General features: G+C 40.1%; 2 protein-coding genes across 2 annotated transcripts in view; one reads left to right on the top strand and one right to left on the bottom strand.

Moving 5' to 3' along the window:
* jph3b (junctophilin 3b) overlaps nt 1-10,699 on the top strand; it is a 30,508-nt gene extending 19,809 nt beyond the window's left edge. The window contains exons 3-5 of the mRNA XM_057329234.1: nt 2,124-2,248; nt 3,948-4,912; nt 7,483-10,699. Coding sequence (XP_057185217.1) covers nt 2,124-2,248; nt 3,948-4,912; nt 7,483-7,563 — 1,171 coding nt within the window. The 3' untranslated portion in view covers nt 7,564-10,699. The remainder of the gene's footprint in view (nt 1-2,123; nt 2,249-3,947; nt 4,913-7,482) is intronic.
* Nucleotides 10,700-10,876: 177 nt separating this feature from the next.
* klhdc4 (kelch domain containing 4) lies at nt 10,877-21,358 on the bottom strand. Its single transcript, XM_057329235.1, has 12 exons — nt 20,805-21,358; nt 20,595-20,686; nt 20,441-20,519; nt 20,088-20,186; nt 19,736-19,872; nt 19,204-19,296; nt 18,623-18,785; nt 18,005-18,083; nt 17,068-17,276; nt 16,509-16,917; nt 15,683-15,799; nt 10,877-14,531 (listed from the first exon to the last, which is right to left on the bottom strand). The coding sequence occupies exons 1-12, from the start codon at nt 20,901-20,903 to the stop codon at nt 14,359-14,361; spliced, it is 1,749 nt and encodes a 582-aa protein (XP_057185218.1). The 5' UTR covers nt 20,904-21,358; the 3' UTR covers nt 10,877-14,358.
* Between the last annotated feature and the right edge of the window lie 1,177 nt (nt 21,359-22,535).

The raw sequence follows: 22,535 nt of genomic DNA, 5'->3' as shown, positions 1-22,535 counted from the left end.
TTCGCAGTTAAAACAAGTGAGAATTACAGTGTCAGAAAGGCATGACTCTGTTTGGTCCCAGGAGCGCGGCTCTGTGTGAGGGTGGGTGATTGGTGTGTAATTGTTTGCCCTCAGCCTGTATTTATCTCCAACCCTTGGAAAATCCGAGTGTCAAGATCTTGGTAGGCGTTGAAGCATGTTCCTTACAAATTAAATGACTAGACTTTTGATTTGGTAAACCATGTTTAAGTATGGACAGGACGCTGTTTGCCTCATGAATCAAAGAACTATATAAAAAATCTAAGATAGCATCTTAATGGTATACGGTTTTTGGTATAGAATTGCTGCTATACATTGCATTGTGAAAGAACTCGGCTCAACCAATGAGGCTGGACTGTCTTTTGAGATAGACCTATAGATTTGTATTCGTAGATGCCACATTCGACGTGTCCGCCATCTTGAAATACCATTTTGCTGCCTCTGGTTGTGAAATTCATTGTTGTTGCATTAATGTTGTGAACATGTTCATCTTATTGTATTGTTTTAGTTTAGCAATTATAATGTTTAAATCTACACATTTGATATACACTCACCTAAAGGATTATTAGGAACACCATACTAATACGGTGTTTGACCCCCTTTCGCCTTCAGAACTGCCTTAATTCTACGTGGCATTGATTCAACAAGGTGCTGAAAGCATTCTTTAGAAATGTTGGCCCATATTGATAGGATAGCATCTTGCAGTTGATGGAGATTTGTGGGATGCACATCCAGGGCACGAAGCTCCCGTTCCACCACATCCCAAAGATGTTCTATCGGGTTGAGATCTGGTGACTGTGGGGGCCATTCTAGTACAGTGAACTCATTGTCATGTTCAAGAAACCAATTTGAAATGATTCGAGCTTTGTGACATGGTGCATTATCCTGCTGGAAGTAGCCATTAGAGGATGGGTACATGGTGGTCATAAAGGGATGGACATGGTCAGAAACAATGCTCAGGTAGGCCGTGGCATTTAAACGATGCCCAATTGGCACTAAGGGGCCTAAAGTGTGCCAAGAAAACATCCCCCACACCATTACACCACCACCACCAGCCTGCACAGTGGTAACAAGGCATGATGGATCCATGTTCTCATTCTGTTTACGCCAAATTCTGACTCTACCATTTGAATGTCTCAACAGAAATCGAGACTCATCAGACCAGGCAACATTTTTCCAGTCTTCAACTGTCCAATTTTGGTGAGCTCGTGCAAATTGTAGCCTCTTTTTCCTATTTGTAGTGGAGATGAGTGGTACCCGGTGGGGTCTTCTGCTGTTGTAGCCCATCTGCCTCAAGGTTGTGCGTGTTGTGGCTTCACAAATGCTTTGCTGCATACCTCGGTTGTAACGAGTGGTTATTTCAGTCAAAGTTGCTCTTCTATCAGCTTGAATCAGTCGGCCCATTCTCCTCTGACCTCTAGCATCAACAAGGCATTTTCGCCCACAGGACTGCCGCATACTGGATGTTTTTCCCTTTTCACACCATTCTTTGTAAACCCTAGAAATGGTTGTGCGTGAAAATCCCAGTAACTGAGCAGATTGTGAAATACTCAGACCGGCCCGTCTGGCACCAACAACCATGCCACGCTCAAAATTGCTTAAATCACCTTTCTTTCCCATTCTGACATTCAGTTTGGAGTTCAGGAGATTGTCTTGACCAGGACCACACCCCTAAATGCATTGAAGCAACTGCCATGTGATTGGTTGATTAGATAATTGCATTAATGAGAAATTGAACAGGTGTTCCTAATAATCCTTTAGGTGAGTGTAGATATAGTGTATTATAGTGCACTTTTTTTCACATGGGTAACTATGGTTGCAGACAGCATCAACTTGCTCTTGAGTGTTTAAAGACCGGCTTTGACTGCTCCAACATGGCGGACAACTTACGTATAGCAGCCCGTATGAGGCATCTATGTATGCATATCTATGGTACAAACAATGTTGAATGGGCAAGCTTGTTTGAAAACAACGTTTGGAATTGAGCAGGAATTACAGACTTCTGTTTCAATGCATTGTTCATTGTTTTATACCTTTCTAACATGGCTCTTCCTTCACATCTTGTCCTCATCGCAAACGTCTGTCTTGGAACACCATATTTTCAGAACGGCTCACGCGAGAGGGAAAGCAGAGTCCGCGACGGCTGCAGCACAGAAAGCCCAGGAAGAGTGCAGGCTGGCCCGAATCAACGCCAAAGAGTTCTCTCCCTCATTCCAGCACAGAGGAAACAGTAAGTTCAACCAGCCGAGTCTGGAAGCTAAAAATAACCGGGACCTCAACCCGTTTGACAGTACGACTGAGCTTTCCAGTTCGCTGCGAACGCTAAACGCTTCAACAGGTTAACTCTGAGGAAGCTCTCCCCCGTGATTCGAAAAACAAAAATACCTCTCATCGATTCTCTTGTTGCCTTACGCACGCTAATATAAAAATCATGTTTTACGCTGAAGGTATGTGTACATGAAAAGAAGATATTTTAAAGAATGTTGGTCACCGAACAACGGCAGTACCCATTCACTTTGGTTTTGTGTCCATGCAACAGAAGTGAATAGGGTACTACCATGTTTGGTTACCAACATTCTACAAAATATCTTCTCTTGTGTTCTGCGGAAGAAAAAAAGTCATAGTCAAGTTTGAAATAACAAGTGGGTGAGTAAATAATGACAGAATTTTCATTTTTGGGCGAACTATCGCTATCACTTCAATAACCAAGGAATTGAATGCAGGGAGAAAGCGTACGTGTGTGCGTGTAGGTGCCGGATGGGTTCCTGGCTGCAGGGGTCGATGCCCCTACCGTGCCAAGCGGGGGAATTGAGTGATAGAAAAGGCAATATGAAGATGAGAGGAGGTCAGCGCTGACCTTTCCGAAGAGCCCACGCGAAGCAGGCCGACACGCCGAAATTTATGCACGCACATACACACAATACCCACACACGCAGATTCACACCACCCACATTCAGTCGCACAAACACACATACACCGTCACACAATCGGTCGCTGTCACACCCCCACATGTATTGGCAGAGCTGAGCATGTACACAAATCATATACTCTCAGATCATATTCCATTAAAAGCACATAACAGCCCTTTACAGGACAGCTGCGGTACAAGCACACACGCTGGGCTGGATTAGTGCATGCGGCCACCTGGATGGGCTGATATTTCTAAATGAGGAAGTTATGTCATTTGGAATTTGATGATGACCTTAGAAATGTCAGGGTATGAAGTTGGCTCGGATGTGCTTACTTGCAACCGATTTGTTGAAACGAATGCTAACAAATGATGTTTACAGTAGGAGTAAAGATATTATTTACTTGAGGCGTTTATAGGAATGCAAGAGCACCGCCTCGAGCGCAAACAGACTGGAAATATTTGGTCTCATTAGCTGAGCTGATTCTGGTGCTGACTCTGGCAAGCTTTGATAAGTTACTGTGAACCCAACCTATCAGGAACAGTCCATGTGCCCTAAGCAGTCAAGGGTTTAAACGGCACCCTTTTGCAAAATAAATCAATCACAATTCTGTCATTATTTGCTTACCCATGGTAATTCAAACCTACTGTTTCATGGAAAGAACAATAAGGTTGTATTTGTTTAGCAATGAATCTTTGTTAATGTTAGTTAATGTCAATACAATTGACATTCATGTCCTCATCCAAATTGTAATGCCTCGAATTTAGCCCAAGACATATTGCAAAAAACTATATTCTGAAATTCTTCAGGTCTAAATTATGTAAAATGTGAAATTATGAGAAGTTTTATACATGACAAAAATTCTGTATTGTAATTGGTAACTCATTTTCTGCTTAAGACAGATGGATGCTCCTGCAAGTTCCCATTCCATACACCCATTAAAGTCAAAATTTTAAAGTGTGTGGCATGCCTACATGTTTTGAAATTAAAACTTAGACTCATCTCTCTGTCTCTGAGTAGGAGTGGAGTGCCAGCGACCCAAACAGCAAAACTCCAGCGAGAACGACGTGGAGGTGATCTCCAGCGGAACGGCAGATAGCACAGAGCTCTACATGAAGGGCTCCACGCCCCCGGACCTCACCCCAGACGTTAGCCCCACCACCAGCCGGCCCTCCACACCTCCCCGAACCCCGACCACCAAATCTTCCCACCGCACCAAAAACGCCCGCTTCCTGCGACAGAGCGCCGTGGACGAGGAACGGGGAGGAACCCAAGAGATCCAGGTGCTGATGGAGGAGAGAGGTGGCGGGGGTCCGAGCGCAGCTGGAGATTACCTGAGGGCGAATAGCTGGGGGGCAGGCGAGGACAAGCGTCCCTCTCGTGGGGGTAGCAGCAGAGGGGGTAGTCGGGGCAGTAGCCGCTCCACGACCCCCTCGGTGCAAGACGAGGTGCGGGTTGGGGTGGCACGGGCCAACGGTCACAAGCACTCCAATCACAAGCCCCGAGACCACAGCTCCTCCAATCACAAAGTCCCACGGGACAGGAGAGCGGACGGACACTCTGCTTCTTGGACCTCACAGCGGGTACACGGGGACAGTTTAGCCCACCCCCGGCTCTTAGAACAGGACGAGGAGAAACTGAGCAATTATGAAATGGAGATGAGGCCGTTACAGCCCATGGACTCCCATAATTCCCAGAAGCCCTATGGGCACGGGGAGGAGTGGCACGGTCAAGCGGAGTCTCGCGCACATACGCTACAGCGGCGGGGTAAGAATCGAGACCGGGAACGGGACGCTTCGGGGGCAAGGGAGGCACGGGAGGGGGCGGTACCGGACTCGGTGCAAAAGTTGGACAGTCTACGTGTGGGGGAAAAGCTAGATGCTCGCCCCCTCCGTCGGGACCTCACACTCTCACCGCCACAGAAATCCCCACCTATTGCACTAGAGCAAGAAGACGTGAATCAGTCTCAGCTCAAAGTGAACTCGGTAAGTGATGACGCAACAAGATGTGTTTGCTTAATCATCATTTGGTAATAAAGTAAAATGATTGTACCAATTCTGTACCAATTTCTAGCCTAAAAATCTACATGAAACCGAAACTGACTGGGGATGTACTAATGGAGACGGTACTTTAAACAGTGGTTCTAAAGCTTTTTCGCTCTAAACCCCCCCCTTGTGTAGGGTGCATCTCTTTGTGCCCCCCCAAATAGAGACTTAAAATGTGGGTTGGGTCCCAAGGGAATATGTAAACTGACAACATCCTCAAACACATATCGAAACTTCAAACCATCCCCTTCAACATCCTAGCGCCCTGCGATCTCTCGCTGCACTGAGAACACCTTGGTAACAGCAAATTGGCAAAGTGGCTCCTTCCACACCGCAGCCCTACATTGGCTGCCTCGCACTCTGTTGCTAAGGAACAGCTTATGCCTTGCTCAGGTTGCAGCCAATCAAACGACGGGAGCAAGTAGCGGGAAGGAGGGGGTTTATGTTTGTAGCCGCAGAGAGGCAAGCAATGCAGCAGACTCCTGGTAGACAGGTTAACATGAAACAGAAACACATACGGGCACTGATGAAGAAACACATTTTAACCTCATTTATACAACGTCAAGACACATAAACACACACATTCATGTACGCTGAGATATAAAGAACAGGCGCCGGAGAGCACGCAACTATCCAACTATAAGATTGTTTGACAGAACGACGATCTGAATGTGATTACGTGATATACTGTACGCTCGTCCTAATTCGTTGTGCAAAGACGACGTCTTAACACAGCTACGTCCGGTTCACTTGTCACAACCTAATTTCATGCCTCACATGCGTCTTGCATGTGCAGCGTGCGTGTTCCTCCGCTCGGCGGTTGTAAACATCGTCCACGACACGCTTACATGAGCCCATCAATTAAAAATAGAGCTTCACAAACCTGGTTCTTAAGAGCTCACACATTGCAGAGCAGACTCTCATTTCCATTCAGATAACACTCGCTGTGTAACACTGTATCTCTGTGGGATGAGAATAATCACGCAGGTTCTGTGAGTGTGCAGATGTGGTTTGTTATGCTGTGAATTTAGAACTGTATTACGTTAAAAGAGTTTAATCCACTGTGGGGCGAATTTACAGTTTTGGTAATTTAATGCACGTTATGTTAGCACAAATAGAGCTTAAATGTGCTGAAATTGCACTGCAATGTATTTTAATCAATTCTCAGGACCAATTAAAGTTTTTTTTTAGCCAACAGAATCGCTTAGGGGTCTAAGGTGGACTCTATATAAGAGATGGAGTCATTGGACATCACATAGAGCGCTTTGGCCTGTTGACACCATATAAGGGAGGCTGATATCAATAATAAAAACAAAGATTTTTTCAGATTTGTATTTCTATAGACGGGTTAATAGGACGCACGCGCCTGGCCCTAGTTAACTTCCGGTCCGTGTTTAGTTATATAATATACCAAATTTATCTTATATTAATTTATAATAATTTCTAAAAATTATATGAAAACTACTCACCAGTTATATACTGTAGATTCTTTGCAGGGGTCTACCGGAAGTTTGGGCCACATTTTGTATATTTTGCTGCTGAAACCAAAGCACTTTTTATATATTATGAAAAAATATATCAAACATAAAATACATGGTATTATTGCAATTTTTCGCAATACGATGAAATGTGTTTGGGAAAAGCACAATAACGTTTACATTAACCCATTTCAATGCTTGACAGGTGTGAGTATTCACAATTTCTCACAACATTGAGTGGCAACATTATTTTCTGATATTAAAGCGACAGTTTACCCTCAAATTGTTCGAAGTTGTTCCAAACCTGTATAAATTTATTTGTTCTGTACACAAAAGAATTTTAAAGAATGTGGGAAATCAAATAGTTTTGGGCCACTATTGACTACAATAATAGTTTTCATTCCTACTATGGTAGTCAATCGTGTCCATTTGATTACAAGCATTATTTTGTGTTCAGCAGAACAAAGAAATGTATAAAGGTTTGGAACAACTTGAGGGTGAGTAAATGATGACAAAATATTCATTTTGGGGTGAACTATCCCTTTAAAAATAGAGATCCAGGTGCTGATGATGTGTTTGTACTCCACATAGACATCAAACTATTGAAATCCATCAAGAAACACAAACATTATTGTGCTTTTTATCCAGAAAAACTCAGCCAGCCTGTTTACAACTATGTGTTTTCTGTAAAATATGACAACATCATTGACATACAATTCAGAGACCAATGCGGCATCTATGGATGGAATGAATTTTTAATGACACAAGCTTCCAAGATGTAGACCTGCTTCGTGCAAACTGGTTTAGCACTTTAGCACTGTTTTACCTGATTAACTTAAATCCTTTAGTGAACAGGCTGTTAAACAAAACAGAGGACACATGCAAACAACAACGTTATTAGCACATCATCAGCAGACGCACATCATTCTTAGTGAATTCCCCTATATGTACATTGATATATACTGTATGGAAAAGAATGTGTTGGCAAATCCTGATTTGATCCTGGTTTCTCTTCTCTTTCTCACCCAACAGGGATCCAACTCAATTCTGGTTATCATGGTGATTTTGCTCAACATTGGAGTCGCCATTTTGTTCGTCCATTTTTTTATTTAAACTCTTCATTGCCGTCAGTTCCTCTTGTTAAGCTACGCTACTATCAAATCAATATCTGATCTGGTCCTGGCCCATTTTCTTTTTTAAACAAACGACCAACTACTTCTAATGAAGTTACAACAGAACTGAGGAAGGCAACACAAACACGGGGCTCAGCGGTTCGGTCTGCTTTTCTGTCCCCAAAGAGCTCTTGTTTTCATTTCTTAATTTGTTCTCTTTTTTAACTACAAAATAGTTAAAAGCATCCTTTCGAACATCTAGTTTTAACCTATGTATTCACTCACTCATTTACAGTATGCTGTTCTGAATGAAAATACTTCTCTTTTTTATTTCATATTCCTTGCCTTTTTCTTGACGATGCTGGTGGCTTCTTTTTTATTTTGTTTGGGTTTGGTTTGTATTTGGGTGTTGGACTCGACACCTGAATGGTGGCTTAAGGGTGAAGGGGACGGCAGAGTTACATGGCCATGAAGTCAACAGGTCTCAATAGGATGGGAAACGGCTCCTGTCTATACCCACCCGCCTCCCTCGCGCACCACTCCCAAACATCGTTTCCATTTCTTCACGTTCTCATTTCTGTTACTCATCATACCAAGTGCTCTTTGCATGTCCTGTACACTTCCATTTACCGCCTGTGTGGTAGGTCAGCATCCCCAGAATGTCATGGTGGTCCGGGCCTTCTGCTAGATGACAAAGTATTTTTAGATATCGCTTTATAATGCACCTAAAAAAGGAGCTACCAAACTTTCTGATGTCAAGTTGTACCATGTTGGGGCAGATCTCGCAAATTCATCTGCGAGTCGTCAACATTGCAAATGTCGAATCTGGCCAATGCTGCTAAAACAAGCACAACAAAGTGGGTTACTAAAAATGTTTAGTATTTACAAAGACACAGCACCACTGACATCCCAGCATCCGCAACATGCACTCCGGTGGATGTGACCCACATGCATTTGGAAAAATTCCAGGATCTAAATATGCTATGATCTGAAAGGGCTTCATCCTTAATCTTGCTCCACATAAAACATTTTCTCGGCAGATTAAATCGTGACCCAACCGGTTTTGCATGTATGCAGTTGTACACTCTATATGGGTAGCTGATCTCCATAGTTTGTGTTATCTGTTTGAATTTGGGGTAACACATGACATTCTGCGAGGTCATCATCACCATCATTACAATCCTCTTTAGAACTGCCCACTTTGATGAGATCACGAGAACTCCTGTCGACCTCACCGTGCATCCCTGAAAGCCACATGCTGCGTGCGCGACGCTGGTGTTCCCAACCAGACGTTCAGAGACTGTTAACGTTTTTTCCCAACTGCTGCTTTCGAAACAAATATTTATTGATAAAAAGGACAAAAAAACTTTTTTAGCTCTTTGCAAGACGTCTGAAAAATGCCGACTGCCTTGTTTTTCTAAAAGTAAAAGAAAAATGTTGCATGCAAACGTACGTTTTAGTTTTGTATAGATATATGCGAAAAATGTACTGGAAAGTCTGCGAGTTTTGAAAGCGGCGTAAAAGCTGCAAGAATGGATTTCGTTTATCCCAATTCAAAGTTTTATTTTATTGGCCGATATTAAAATACTCCACGGAGTGAAGCCTATGAGTGTGTTTACATGTACAACAAAAATCGGCTCTTTATAAAGTGTTTACAATACATAAAAAGAGGCACTATAAGGCTATAAAGTGTTTACATGCATAGAAAAATTTGAGTAACATTAAAAAATCTGTGTGCTGATAAGGTTTTGCTTGAGTTTGATAAAATACTCAGCTTAAAGAAATAGTTCACCCAAAAATGAAAATCTGTAATAACAAACTCACCCTCATGCCATTCGAGATGTACATAACATTCTTTTTTAAGTTAAAGACATTTTTTTATAAAAAGCCATTACTTTAAATACATACAGGTGTCTGCAAGAAAACCTTTTTTGTGTTTTTATTCATTTTATTTGTTGAACGTATTAGCGAAACTATCATCAAAACAAGCACATCCGAGCATTTAATTCAAAGATCTCATTGGTTCTTATGTGTCTTGTGACGAATGCTGCGTTCACGACACCTTGTATTTAGGATATTCCTACCTTAACCCAGAAATAATTTCTAGAACAGAGCTCTTTGTTAAAAATACTTGTTAATGTTTTAATACTACTAAATAATCAGTAATATTAATGTTTTAATGCTACTAAATACTTTTGATATTACTCCAGGCGTTACTTCCGAGTTTGTGATGGGAACTCTCCTGACCTAAATCCGAGGTGTCTCGAACGCAGGAGATAGTTACGAGACACGGGGTGATCGTGAGTAAATCATTAAATTTACGAGGTAAATTTCGTTATTGGGTGAACTGTTTTCTTTCAAATAAACTGACGTTTTGTTACCAGAACAGAAAGCTTTTTCGGTGTAAGATCGTATATGTAAACGCAGTCATGGAGAAAACCCCAAACAGAACGCCCCAAAATCCGAGACGATATTAAAACAGCCGAAACAAATAATAAAAGAGAGGTGTTTGTTTATTTTTATAGCCAGCTAACAGAACGCAAGACTCTGTGATGTTTTTATAGCATGTGTGTATGGGCTTGTACTCTCTCCCCTTGAGTATGTCCCTCCTGGCATCGACTCATTCACAATTTGTGTGCTTTCTCTCTCTCTCTCCTTTTCTATCCCTCTCGCTCGCCCACCGCCCTCCCTTCCCTGTATTTCTCCGTTTCTCTATCCAGCCGAAAAAGAAAAATATAAGACCAAAAACAATGAAATGTGCAAATGGTAACCTACGCTGATGTAAAGGAAAGCAAGTCGTACTTTTTCTCACTTCGACTTGAGTTTCTTGGTCCGACTCCAGCCGATCACGTGACTGTGCGAAAGCGCACGTGGACTTTGACACAAAACAACGGCTGTATGTGACGGAGAGGGTGGTATTCTGACGGGTCTTCCAAACAGATGCAGTCGACCCTCACAGCCGGCTCTTGTACCGTTTGACCTGGATGTATTGTCACCCTATGCGCCTATAGCATGCCCAAGCATGCCTAGTTCTTTGGTTTCTTTCTCTCTCCTATCATTCAGTTGGTTACTTCTCCTGGGGGTCTGTTTCTTTTTTTGAGATATATTGAGAAATTAATGAAAGTGTTTGAAAGTAAGCCTGTCTTGTGGTTATTGAGTCTGGGGTCTTCATTCTGTTTTGAGCATAAAGGGATAGTTCTGCCATCATTTACCCTCAGGTTGTTCCAAACCTGTTCAGTTGTCCTGCTGAACACAAGGGAAGATATTTGGAAGAATGTCAGTAACCAAACAGATCTCGCCCCCCATTTACTGCCATAGTAGGGAAAATAAATATGGCAGTAAATGGGGGGCGAGATCTGTTTGGTTACTGACATTCTTCCAAATATCTTTCTTTGTGTTCATCAGAACAACTGAATCCATACACGTTTGGAACAACCTAAGGGTGAGTAAATGATGACAGAATTTTTATTTTTGGGTGAACCATCCCTATAAGCTGCATGATCATAATGATCAAATGGATACTTTGATTTTTAGAAAATGCCAAAAGCTCAATTAAGAGTTATACAAAATAAAAGCCTCAATACCTAAAAAAAACTCAAAATTGGGGTGTGTGGCCTCGTGTAGCCACAATGTCAAAGACCGTATGACCAATGTCAAAAAATACAGTCAAAATAGGCAAAGAGTTTATTTGCAAAAAAGATAGCCTAAAACTTTTTTTAAATTTAGTCAAAAATCATGTTCTTAATATGGTATGTTTTTATTGTGTTAGCTGTATTTATTTTAGTTATTATTATTTAATCAAAACAAGTTCAACCCATCTGCAGTTTGATTGATATTGGAATGCACAATAAAAAAAAACATGATTTTTGAACATTTTTAAAATGGAGTCATCTTTTTTCGCAAATGTACTCATTTTATCTTCAAAGTGTCGCTTGTTCTTGTTTTGTCTCTTGTTCTTTATCTCGCTTTCATCCTTGTCCTCCGCAGCAGAACCAAACCCCTCTTGTCATCTCCCTGTTCTCACATCAGTGAAGCATGAGGTGAGATGCTTACAAATAAGCGTAAAAAGCCACCCCTCCAGCTGCCTCCAGATGGTTCGCTCCCGTCCACTGAGACACCTGCGCAACCTTTCAATCTTGCATCTCACAGACGGTGTGTCAGAGGGAGGGGAGAGCAAGCAGTGCGTTGGAACGATGATGCGAGATCACATGTGCCATTAAACGGTTTAGTAAACAGTGCGCGCACCCTACAAAGCCGTAATTTCACAACCAGTGAGAAACCTGTGGGATGCTGGAAGTTGTATAGGCCTATTACATAAGAGCACTTCCTTTGCCCCTGTTGGTGGCATTTTTACACAAATTTCAACGTCTCTACTATTTTGCGTGGCTGACTGAGCGCTTGTTTGTTGGGTGGATGTCTGTTGCACGTCTGCTAGGAAGTTAAAACAATTTTGGCTGAGATTACTGTAACAGACTCTCTGTGTGGAGCTCAAGCTTGTCCCAGCACCAGAACAGGATTATGGGTAATTTCTTTAAATCTATTGGTAAGGAAGTTAAGAAGGAAGTGAAGCAGAGAAGGAGAAATGCTGCATTCTTAAGATGACCTTTACAAACACATGACAAGATCACATTTCAGAACAAAATCAAAAGATAATAAAAAATAGGATATTAGATTTTGCTAAAGGAAAATCAATCAAGTCCTTTTTTGACCCTTAAAGGGAATGTTCAGCCAAAAATACAAATTCTTTGGGCATTATTCACCCTCGTGTCATTCCAAACCTTTATGACTTTCTTTCATCTGCAGAACACAAAAGAAGATATTTTGAAGAATGTTGGTAACTAAACAATAGTGGCCCACACTGACTTACATTATATGGATATATATGTATAATATCACATTTCTTAAATATATATTTTGTGTTTCACAGTAAGAGTCATATACAGGTTGAGGTTGATAAATGATAAATAAAAGACAGCATTTTTATTATTTTGGGGTGAACTGTCCCGCTAAGACTTGTTGCATTGTGACTAAATTCATGTTAATTATTTGAATGTCATTTGCGTAGATTAGCAAATCTCATTACTTCCAACAGCATTTGAATTCTGAAACGATAATAAAGTTTTTGTTATATTAAATTTAAATTTGTATTTAATTCTGCATGAATTAAAGGTCGTAAAATAAATATTTTAAAAGTTATAAACACGTAATATGTGTTCCTATATCCCAGCAAAATATGCAGAAACATTTCAATAAGCTATAGGTAGGTTTATTTCTTGAAAAGTTGTAAAAAACAAATGTGGCACTATTCAATTTTGTTCAGATTCTTTGGGCATCTCAACCAGTTGGACCACAACACCAGCACAAGAAATGGCACACGTTTAGGGCGGGGCTACCTGTTTGACTGACCACTGAAGGACATTTATTTAGCAGACACTTATCCAAAGCGATTTACAAATGGCAGAGCATTTAACAATTTGTCTAAAAGAGGGTTCACAGAGAAGGCGAGTGTTCGCAAACCTTGCTAACAAATTTGCACATAATTTGAACAAATATTCTTTTTTTTTTTCCAAATAACACCACAAAATTTATCTCACCCCAAAATAAAAAAATGCATAATTTCGGGAAATAGCATCTTCATTCAGAAGCTTTTTCAAACTGTGTCCAAACAAATTAAATAACGGGAGGAAAAGTGTCCCCAAGCTACAGAATTAGTCGAGCATCAATTACCAACCACTATCTTCAATCGAATTCTTTATCTTATTACTTCAACTGATTAATGAGGTCATAATGACAGCCACTAGGTAAACAAACATCAGAATAATCCACCAACATGACCTACAAACATCTCAGGAGTGTGTGAGAGAGAAAGGGGGACAGAATGGACTGACGTACCTCTGACGACAGCAGTTTCATGTGCTTCCGAACGTCAGAGCTGCGCTGTACAAATTGAGACTTTTTAGTTATTTATAAACAACATCTTTTTATAAAGAAATACAGAATTTCAAACAAAGATGAAGAAAGAAGAGGCCGCGATGAGCAGAGACAGCTGGCTGGATAATCGTAACCTCAGCCATCTCTCTCCTCCATTTATTATTCATTATAGCTTCTTCATGCATCATTCTTTTAACAGCCAACAAAAAAATAGGTCAATGTGAGAAACACCGTTCATTTGGAAACTGTGATTGCTTCCTGGTCGACGCCTTTGCTATTAGCATCAGCTTGAACTCTTGAGGAAACGTCTTAAAGATGTTCCACACTTAAGCTAACCCTTCAGCTAGTATCTTTCACATTTTTCTGAAAAACAATGAATTATAAATGGAGTAAAAGACAACGTGACACGGTTTAGTAAACGCGCCAGTTTACAGCTTTTTTTTGCTAACCCATGCTCTACAAGTTTCAGCAGCTAGCGGCTAGCAATACCAAGAGATGCAATTAAGATAAAAACACACTGATACAATGTTTAGCTTAAATGCACTGCAAGTCGTTTTGGATTAAAAAAAGCACACAATAAAAAAAAAACCTGACAAAATGATGAGACACAAGGCAGCAATTTCGTGAAAATTATGTACATTTAGTTACAATCTTTCATTTAAGTCTGGCGAACATGTTTTCACTGCTTTTAAAACTCAAACACACACTCATTCTTTCTCTCGTGCACACACACACAGATTGCAAACAGTACAATAACATTTTCATGTCTCTTCGCACATACGACGCTTTAATTCTCTCTGCATACACACATTATTATAATACAGCCTCACACATTCCTCGAATCCACCAACACCGGCACAAAACCTCATTCCTTATTCTCATAAAACACTTTGGCCATGGCAAGGCCGACCTTTTGTACTTTCTTGTCTTTGGCGTCAGGGCCCATGTTGGCCCGGGCCAAACCGAGCCAGTACTTCTCGGTCCGGGTTTGATAATCCGCTAGGGTTTCTCCTGGCTCTGCGGGGGGCTGCTCTGCATCTGATGAATACACAACAAAAACTCATGAATGCCCATTTTTGTCTTTAAAAACCATTAATAAAACCATCCCAGGAAAAAGCGAAACAACCAACACTTTTGTTGCATGTGTGATTAACACCTAGTTTGCCACATGATGTCTAATAAAATCCGGGTCTTGCTTAAAAACCATAGCTTTAGATAAACTCTAAACGGATCTACACCAAACAGCAATGTAAAAGCTTAGGGTAGTCGATACACAGTGGGAAAACAAAGAGCATTTGTTAAGCATTCCACCCGACCGTGAGGAAGCCACTAGCTATTAATCGGTGACGTTATTAAAACTGACATGCGAAACAGAAATCTAACAATAATGAATTTAAGCGAGGGGGACCCCAAAGCGAAACACACAGCTCTGGTTGTCAAAGAGGATCAGGGAATCTTGACCTGGATCCTGACGGCTAAACCTCTGTCATCTGTCATGTCTACCATCACGGGCCTGATCCAGATCACGACTCTGATCATTACCCGTCACAGAGCGCAGAACAAACAAAAATGTGATCTGCCTGACAGGTGCATTTTCTTTTTAAATGTAAACATTAAATGTAACATTTTAAACTTTTATTTTTAAAAGCATTTTATATTAAAGTAAGTTCCAATCAGCAACTTTTTGGGTTAAAAAGAAAAACAACTATTGAGCAAGTACATAAAAAATCCTTGTTCAAAACTGTCGCCACCTTACCCTTATTATAAGCTTATAATAATGATTTATATGTCTGATATCATTTGACAAACCCGTGTACAAATAAATATGTAAAGTAACCTGCAATTTTACGTATCCATCAGGGAAGGCGATATAGACCAGGGATTTCTTTTGACTCTAAGGCCACCCACTGTATTCAACAATTTTCAAAAGGCCCCCCTCCCACTCACAAAAACGCAAAATTTCTACCCTATAAAATATTTTAGAGCCTGACATTAGTCTGAAAAAAACGTATTTATTATAAAAATGCTCTTTAAAAATGTATGTCAATTTTGTCTCATTTTAAAATATTGGTCACCTCGAGGCCCTCTTGGAAGTCAGCTAGGGCCCCCTTGTGGGCCACAGACCCCAAGTTGAGAAACACTGATACAGACGCATGTTACAGATTGGTAGAAAGGGCAAGAAGTTTGACCTTCATCTTCGCTTTCCTCCTCAGAATCCTCATCTTCCTCCTCTTCTGCGCCCCCTTTTGCCTCCTCTTCCTCATCTTCATCCTCCGATTCTGATTCTTCAAGCCACTCCTGCGTTTCTGTAATTAAAAGTGTAGGCATCTGTTGTATCAATACCAAAACATGTTGCATCTCTTTTAGAAAGAATAAACTTTGATTGCCTGTGATTGTTTCACATTGCACAGCAGTGAGAACAGATGAATTGCTTGGAGCTGGAAATGTGTCACGTGTCACATTTGTATAACTAACTCTCTGGGGTTTTGTGAATAACTATTTATATCAAAACCCTTGTCAAATTGTTTTCATCTTCTGAAGTGTATTTAATAAAACATATCAGAATTTTTTTTTTTTTAATTCAGTAGGATATGATGAAAGTTTTATGAAATGCACAGATACACAATTGTGTATTTTAAAAATCTTGTTGTGAACCCCGTCTGCCCTTGTACATCTACTGTAAGGCTGACAAACGATTAAACGCGATTAATCGCATCCAGAATAAAAGTTTGTGTTTACATAATATATGTCTGTCGACTGTGCATATTCATTTTGTATTTATAAACATACATATTTAGGAAATATTGACATGTACTGTATTTATTTATATTTACCAATCATTCAAATTTTTAGATTTTTCTTAAATATATGCATGTATATGTAAAGTGCACAGACATATGTTATGTAAACACAAACATTTATTCTGGATGCGATTAATCGTTTGACAGCCTACTGTTTTTTTACTTTCAAAGACAATCCCTAATATTTTCCTTTCACTAGCTGATTTGTACTTACTGGGATCCATTTCCACCAGAACCTCCCATCGGTCCATTTTATGCAGGTCCAGGCTGTAGAGATCACTGAGGGTGAATTGTCGATCTCCCACCTCAAACATTCCTCCATACAAATACAACTTGCCGTGCTTCACCGTTGCCATGGCACTAGAGCGAGGACAGGGTTCTACCAAGGGAGCCGCTGCGGCCGCCTCCTCCTCTTCTTCATCCTCCTCCTCCTCCTCTTCACTCTCCTCCGCTGCATGTGTGGCTGGAATCACCTCCTTGATGGTCATTACCGTTCCATCTTCAGCAACGATCTCTTTAATAATCTCAGTGGGACCCTGTGCTGCCTCTTTGTCTTCCTCGGTTTCATTGGTCTGTTCTTCCTTCTTTCCTCGACGTCTCTTCTTTTTTTCAGACTTGCTGCCCTGCCAAACAACAAAACCAGTTTGTTAGTTTTTAAAAATAAAAGGTATTTTTTGCACTCATTCATCATTGGTCGGACGAACACATTAAAAGTGAACGTAAAGGTATTAATAAATAAAGACGTTCATTAAATTGCAAAACCACATGCCAACCTTCAGCTGGGCAGGAAACCAGCGGTTTTTGTTGATGTCGAAAAAGTACAGGTCATTGAAGAAATCTCCCTCTAGAGATTCCTCTTCCTCCTCATCGCAAACACCACCGAAGAGGAGCGCACGGCCCCCTGGACCCACCGCCAGTGAGAAACCGGACCGGGGCAGGGGCTTCACTCCCGACGGGTTCAATCGACTCCAGGACCACTTCTCTGTAGGACAGCACCCAACCAAACCAATTTTTTTAAGATGCCATGTAAAGTCTACCCTGCTGCTAACAATCATACATATTGAGCTACAGGAATACTGTGCAACAATATAAACTACAGGTGAAAGAAAATCAGTGTTGGGTAAGTTACTCTGAAAAAGTAATTAATTACTAGTTACTAATTACACATTCGATAATGTAATTAGATTACTGTACAAGTTACTCTCTTCAAAAAGTATTTAATTACTAATTACTAATTACTTTCTATATCCTACATCAACCTTGATGAGTTAAGTGATTCAAGGATAGACATGAAACGGCTCTTTTAATTCATTCAAATAAATCATATAAAACTATATAAAGTATTATTATTAATTACAAACGTGAGAATTATACATTAAAGCACAGATTTTTATGTTAGACTTTGAATTTTGATGTAAATTCCTCTTCTGCACACACACATATTACACAGTATTTAGTTTAATTACATCAGAAGTAACTGTAATTAAATTACAGAAAAAATAAGAGTAATCCCTTACTTTACTTTTTCAAGGGGAAAGTAATTAAATTACAGTAACTAATTACTTAGTAACTAGTTACACCCAACACTGAAGAAAATAGATCTATAGATGAAAGAAAAAGGCAGAGATAAAAAAAAATGCATGTCCAAAGACACATAGAAGAGAGCCAACGGTAAACAAACGATGATAGCGCGGGCTTTAATGATGGTACCATTCTCTTCTGTGCCCTCCCTCCTCAGCAGGAACATGTCAGAATGGATGGTTCCTTTATCCACATCCTTCTTCGCTCTCTGGAAGAGAAAAGCAGCTATTACCACCTACGACTGTTTACTCTCGTGGGTTTACTCAAGGACAGGCTCCTGGAAATGACACAATAGCTGGCTTTCTTCTGAAGACAGCGGCGCTTACCATTAACATGCTCACACACAATCAGTCCAAAACGTAATATTGTTAATATATTAATGGACTGGAGAAAGAAGTCGATGAACCCAGATGTCTCAACATTACATTTTTAAAACCTGCCAAAATGAGTTTACAGATTTTACAGATTTTGTTACATTATTAAACAATGAATGATGATCTGAAACCTCATTCTTGGACATGAATTTCAGACACACAAATGAGACACATTTGGATTGTTAGACTAACCGAAACTGTTTGAAGTATCAGAGTAAACACCATGGTAAATGAATATAGAAATTATTCAGTACCATGGTATACATTAAAGTACCCTATGCAACCCAAGTGTTAACAATGAACTCCAAAAGAACTCCTATTCGCTTGAACTTTGAGGTCAATTGAATCATATCATAAAGTGTACAGAACGTACAGATTTGGAGTATCCGCCGTAGATAATGACCCCGTTGCCGTCGGGTGTGGGGGTCATTTGACAGGCTGAACGGGGGCAGGGGCCGGTTCCTGATAGCTGGAGGCGACTCCAGGTAAACGTGTCCAGATTGAACGAGTGGACATCATTATAATAGATATAATCCCTGTAGAGAAGAAAACAAGCATTCATAGAATAATGTAAATTATATCAGTAAATTAGCTTTTATGGTTTTAAATACACATTCTTAAAATTGAAGATCCTTTGTAGGTCGACCTACATTGGTTTTTACTGCATTTATCATTATGAATACAAAGCATTTTTTGTCACTACATAACTGCCATACTTTCATTTATGCTATTTTATAGATTACAATTATTTTATTACCGTTTTCAGCATTTTAGAAACAGTAAAGAACCAGCGTTTACAAACTGGTAACGAATGTAATGACATTATACAGGAGACATGAAAACAAACTCTATTTTATATATAACTGTCATATTTAATATAGTATAATATTGTACAACATTATAGAATATTCGTATACATTTGTGGATGTTTCTCTGCTGTTTAATGACCCGTACCTCGTGCTTTCATGAAATCCCCCGAACACAAGCAGTTGTCTTTTGGTCAGGACCATACGATGTCCACTTCTGCCAGATGGAGCGCCAGGAGCTCTAAGAGAACACAAATGGCAAATTTCAACTCTGACTGGCAGCATGACAAGTCAAAAGTCAATCCTGTTATTTCTATCACCTATATAGTCTAACATAGATCTTAACATCCACAGCTGAATTTCTAAGAAGTGCAAATATGATTACACCTTCTGTACACGAACTGTCTATGACTATAGATTCTGTGAAAGGATTTGTATGCTGTTTAGAAAGATACATCAGATAAATCAATATTTGTGCTGTGCCATTTCTAAATAAAGCTGAATATTTCATTGAAAAAATGTAATTATTAATTCTGTTTTAAATAGATTTGATATAATCTATAACATCTCTTTGGTTCAAAAACAAAACGTGGGATGATAGAAAGTATTCCCTTTTGTTTGTTATACATCTCTGAGAATTGCTCGGTCCGCAGTGAGTTCTCACAAACTAAACAACTCACTTGATTTGCTCCCATGTGCGTGTTCCCAAGTGAAGCACCCACAGATCTTTATAGTGATAGAACTGCTCGCCGTCAGGGGACGCAAACTCCCCTCCAAACACCCACATCTGCCCACCACCCTGGGAAACTATGACAGCCTGCGGGAGAAGACAGAAAGAGGTTTGACACAGATGTTTTTAAGTGCAGTCTGACCCCTGGTGGTGAACTCTGAAACTGTATCACAAATACAATTACACGCAAATTCACTTTTGTGCAATTTATTTGGCACATTTTATTATTTTTATTCCAAAAAGTTGAAAAAGCTGATAGATAACCTGAATAATAATTTAGCTTTTTAATACTGCCAAAATACCTGATGAGCACAACGTCTTGGAGGAGGGTTCGGGATGTCTACCTTCACCAAACTATTCTTCCTAATGTTGTAGAAGAACAGCTCATTGTACAGAAACGTCTAGGAGAAAACGGACATTTGATTTAATACAAGCTTTCAAAGAATATGTGGTTATGTTGAGTGGATGAAAGACACGTTCATAATATAAAAAGAGATATTCATATAGCAACATAACATGATTTAAAACCAATACAATTGCCATCATAACCCTTAAATCCATAAGAATGTATGTAATTGTTTCTGTTTTCTTTATATATAACAAAAAATAAACTGACAATGTGAGTGAGCAAAAAGAAGTCTCGTTGAACAGTTACCTTCTTCCCATTGAAGAATTCCCCCCCGAATAAAATCAACTCGTCTTTTTCGGGATGTGCACACAGAGACGCGTTCAACCTGCGTGAGAAAGAGCTGTCAATCAAGTGTCACCGTCGCGTGATTGACAGCTGTACACATGAATTGAAGACGCACCTGGAGGACGGAGGAGCGCATGCAGTTTCCACTACTTGCGTCTTCTTCGCGTCCAGAGATTGAAATTCAGCGATTAACGCCTCTAAATCCTCCTGTTTCGACCAAATGCAGTATATCAGCATTGCATTATAATGCATGCGAGTCATTTTGGTGGCTGTACAACGTTTATGTTGATATCTGGAGGACCATTTAAACTATAAATTCACTCACCTCTTCTCTTTTCGACCTTTTCGAAACCTTCTTCTCCATTTTCGCCGCGGTTTTCTCCGCTCCTTTAACTTTCTTTTCTTTCTTGCCTTTTTTACCCATTTTAATAAATTTAAATGGCAGATTTTGTCTTCAAGCGGGACAATTACAACCACATGGAGATTTAAATGAACTACAAGACAGTCCTGCCATTCACTTCCGCCATCAACACGCTCCTCGACGGCTCGTGTTTAACACTGTTGCTCTGCAGCGCCCCCTGCTGCTACGGATCAGCATTCGCACAGTGGTGATAATATTTACAGTGTTAACTAAGTGTTGGAATACACTACATAACTTAAAATCTAAATAGACACATTACAGGTTAAAAAACATGTGCAGGAGATGAGGGTTGTAGACAACAGGTTGTTGGTTTTATAATATCAGGGGCGCAACTGCACATTTTCTGAGGGGTATGCAGGATCAGTTTTGGAATAATATAGAAAACACACAACAAATAAAAACAAGTCGACAAGTTGTATATTACCTTCGGAGTCATTCTAGTTAGATTTTAAATCATGTGAAGGTGACAATCACATTTGCATCTATAACAGAAGCATAAAGCTTTCCTTTTACATAAATACTTTTCCAACTGCTTCACAGTGAAACAGATACACAGTTCTGAAAAGAATCTGAAAACTAATAAAACAATGGAGTAAAAAGTCTTAAAAGTACATAAAGTTTATGTTCACACATACACAATAAATTAGGGCTGCAACTAATGGTTGTTTTGATGATCGAATAATCAGACGATTGTTTTTTTATTAATCTGATAACAGGCTAAACAATTTTTAATTGGATCTTTTGCTTATAATAACTAAATGAAACACCAAAAAAGGGTATTTATTGTATTCTTTGAAAAGTGAGTTTCACTTGTATAATCGTGACAAATAGTTGTATTGTTCTTTTTATTATAAACTATTACAATAAACATGACAAATAAGGTGAAAATAAACTTTTTTACGTTACAATTAAAGCCACGCAGGTGTAATATAAGCGTTATGACGAATGTCAGCGACAGTACTGTCAGACGCAGGATATATTACGTCAGTGTCCGAAATCCTTCACTTATTTTCATACACTTCTTCCCCATATACAGTGGACAGTGCCAAAACTCTTGAGCGTGTTGCATTTAACCAGCTCTCCTCCTTTCCCACACAGAACAACCTACTGGACAGCAACCAGTCTGGTTTAAAGAGCGGTTATTCCACAGAGACTGTGCTGCTCTTGGTCATTGAAGCCCTGAGACTGGCAAGAGCAGCCTCTAACTCATCTGTACTCATCCTACTGGATCTATCTGCTGCCTTTGACACAATTAACCACCACATCCTCCTGTTGACCCTCAATGCTATGTGTGTCTCTGGAATGGAGCTACAATGGTTCAGGTCTTACCTCTCAGGTAGGTCATTTAGAGTTTCCTGGAGAGGTGAGGTCTCTGTGTCCCAACATCTCAATACAGGGGTGCCTCAGGGCTCAGTGCTTGGACCATTGCTCTTTTCCCTATACATGACATCCCTAGGTTCGGTCATTTGGAAACATGGCTTTTCCTATCACTGCTATGCAGATGATACACAACTCCACCTGTCATTTCAGCCTGACGATCCGACTGCATGTTTCTGCACGCATTTCAGCATGCCTGAGTGACATTTCGCTCTGGATGAAGGACCATCACCTGCAGCTCAACCTTGCAAAAACAGA

Source organism: Triplophysa rosa, linkage group LG3, assembly GCF_024868665.1.
Source record: "Triplophysa rosa linkage group LG3, Trosa_1v2, whole genome shotgun sequence".
In the NCBI taxonomy this organism is placed as follows: domain Eukaryota; kingdom Metazoa; phylum Chordata; class Actinopteri; order Cypriniformes; family Nemacheilidae; genus Triplophysa; species Triplophysa rosa.
The sequence above is the reverse complement of the archived record's forward strand: the minus strand, read 5'-3'. Positions and strand labels throughout refer to the sequence as shown.

What these genes read in the sequence shown, in the direction of transcription:
- klhdc4 (XM_057329235.1), bottom strand. Translation starts at nt 20,903, where the DNA reads ATGGGTAAAAAAGGCAAGAAAGAAAAGAAAGTTAAAGGAGCGGAGAAA. An exon ending in ACGGCGGATACTCCAAATCT is followed by an intron (nt 18,084 to 18,622) that starts GTACGTTCTGTA and finishes TTTCTCTTCCAG; the next exon opens with AGAGCGAAGAAGGATGTGGA. An exon ending in TCTGGTGGAAATGGATCCCA is followed by an intron (nt 15,800 to 16,508) that starts GTAAGTACAAAT and finishes TTTTAATTACAG; the next exon opens with AAACGCAGGAGTGGCTTGAA.